The sequence below is a fragment of the Nannospalax galili genome, unplaced genomic scaffold (genome assembly GCF_000622305.1).
Source record: "Nannospalax galili isolate Female #2095 unplaced genomic scaffold, S.galili_v1.0 scaffold1114, whole genome shotgun sequence".
Taxonomy (NCBI): domain Eukaryota; kingdom Metazoa; phylum Chordata; class Mammalia; order Rodentia; family Spalacidae; genus Nannospalax; species Nannospalax galili.
This window is the reverse complement of record NW_008333882.1, coordinates 23,671-25,930: the sequence shown is the minus strand read 5'-3', so window position 1 is coordinate 25,930 and position 2,260 is coordinate 23,671. Positions and strand designations below refer to the sequence as shown.

Genomic DNA, 2,260 nt, shown 5'->3' with positions numbered 1-2,260 from the left:
TGTATTTATTAGATTTTTTAAGGAAAAAAATCCATAAAGAATGAATATTATGTCATGAAGCTATTAAACTCCTATCAAATACCTGACACATATTGATGTACTTTTTAAGAAAAAAAATTTATTTTTTAAGATTTTTGTATATTAAGGGTATTGCTTGCATGTATGTAAGTGCACCTGTGTCTTGTAATGCCCACCGAGGTCATAAGACAGTGTCAGGTCCCCTGGAACAGGAGTTAGAACTGTTGTTACTCACCATGTGGGTGCTGGGAATTGAACCCAGGTCCTCTGCAAGAGAAGCCAGTACTCTTTGCCACTGAGCAATCTCTACAGTCCCACAATGTTCGATAATTACAAATTATCAACATTAATTTAGGTGTCAGATAATGCAACCTGCACAGTTTAAAATATTGTAATTTGAGCTAGGGAGATGTCTTATTCTGTGAAATGTCTTCTGTACAAACATGAAGACCTGAGACAGTCAGATCCCTGTACACTCAGCCTAAATATTTGCCATTTCCAGATTCAAAAAATACAGCGGACAACAATTAAGACACCAGACATTGAACTCTGTCCCCCTCACATGCATGTACACATACACGTCAAAATGTGTATAAACACACACACATACATACACACAAGAAAAAATTATTGCTAATTAATATATCCATTACAATGTCTTAGAGTAAAATCAGGTACATAATGCTTCTTAGTTATCTTATATCAAAAATATTCTTTCAAAATAAGGAAAGTTATGAGACAGTTTCTTTTTAGAATACTAGACTTCATTTTATTTTGATAGTGGATTTCTTATCTCTCATGTTCATGGTCTTTCTACATCATTCAGCTAAATGTACAGAAATCAGAAATGGAATTAATGAGGGAAACAGCAATGAGAGTGTCTAAACACATGGAGATTTTCAAAAAAGAAATGAAGTAGATGTAGGGATTATGTCAAATGTGAATACTTCGGTGGTAGATACTTCAATGAAAGTATTTATATTATTGGGTATCTGTGATGTTAGTTTATATGGGTATTTCATCACACCCACTGTTTTTTTCCAAATGGTGTCCAAACAATACAGAATTATACAATCTAACACATATCCATGACATGCAATTAATGAGTCTCTCAGAGGATTCAGAACTGAAGCCCATCCTCTTTGGGCTATTCCTGTCCACATACCTAAGGCAGGTCCTAGGAATATAATTATCATCCTTGTGGCTCCCATCCCCTCCATGTACTTCTTCCTCTGAACGGAAGCCCATCCTCTTTGGGCTATTCCTGTCCACATACCTAAGGCAGGTCCTGGGAATCTAATTATCATCCTTGTGGCTCCCATCCCCCCCCATGTACTTCTTCCTCTGAAAGCTGTCATTTTCTGACATCTCCTTCATCGCCATTACTTTCCCAGTGATGACTGTGAGCAACTAAACTTACAGCAGAAAGACTTCCTATGTGGGCTGCCTCACTCAGATGTCTCTTTTTACAATTGTTGTATGTGTGGATGACATGCTTCTAACAGTGATGGCCTATGATCGATTTGTAGCCATTTGTCACCCTCTGAATTACCAAGTACTCATGACCCCTTACCTCTGCACCACTTTGCTTTTGGTTTTGGCTAGTCTTTTGTACTCCAAGGCACAGTATTTAATTGCTTTGAACAGCACCTGCTTAAAGGATGTGGAAATCTCCACTTTCTTCTGTGAGTCTTCTCAAGTTCTTAGTCTTGCCTGTTGTGACACCATCTCTAAGAGCATTGTCAAGTGTGTTCTTGCTACCATATATGGGCTTTTCACCATCTCTTGGATCCTGTTCTCTTATATTCCTTCATCAGGCATCAAATATAAAACCTTTTCCACCTGTGGCTCTTACCTGTAAGTTATTTGCTTATAGTATGGAACAGGTGCTGGTGTGTACTTTGTTTCTACACGGTCACATTCTACTAAACAAGGTTTGGAGGCTCATTTATTTACACTGTGAGCTCAACTCTTCTCTCCCTTCATCTACAGCTTGAGGAATGAAAATTTCCCTGGGCAGTTTGTAGAGAAGTCTAATCTTACTGATGGAATCTAGGTGGAATTTATGTTGAGAAATGCATAGGAATTCAACATTTTATCTTGTAACTCTTGCTTTCTGGTAAAATTAACATTTTCTTTCAATTAAAGTTCCCATCATGTTTAATGGTAGAATGGTAGTAGGCACTGATGAGGAGCTACATATAGGGGAGTTAGAGAACTGGGTACAAATATTCAAATTGGG

The 2,260-nt window shown here is 37.6% G+C and overlaps 1 protein-coding gene across 1 annotated transcript; it reads left to right on the top strand.

Annotated features, from left to right (window-relative positions):
- Window positions 1–1,525: 1,525 nt before the first annotated feature.
- On the top strand, window positions 1,526–1,879 carry LOC103730453 (putative gustatory receptor clone PTE01). The gene has a single exon (XM_008828673.2). It carries the CDS (start codon window positions 1,526–1,528, stop codon window positions 1,877–1,879), a length of 354 nt encoding a protein of 117 aa, XP_008826895.2.
- Window positions 1,880–2,260: the final 381 nt, after the last annotated feature.

Excerpts from the sequence above, each read along its gene's own strand:
- LOC103730453 (XM_008828673.2), top strand. The coding sequence starts at position 1,526 with ATGGCCTATGATCGATTTGTAGCCATTTGTCACCCTCTGAATTACCAA.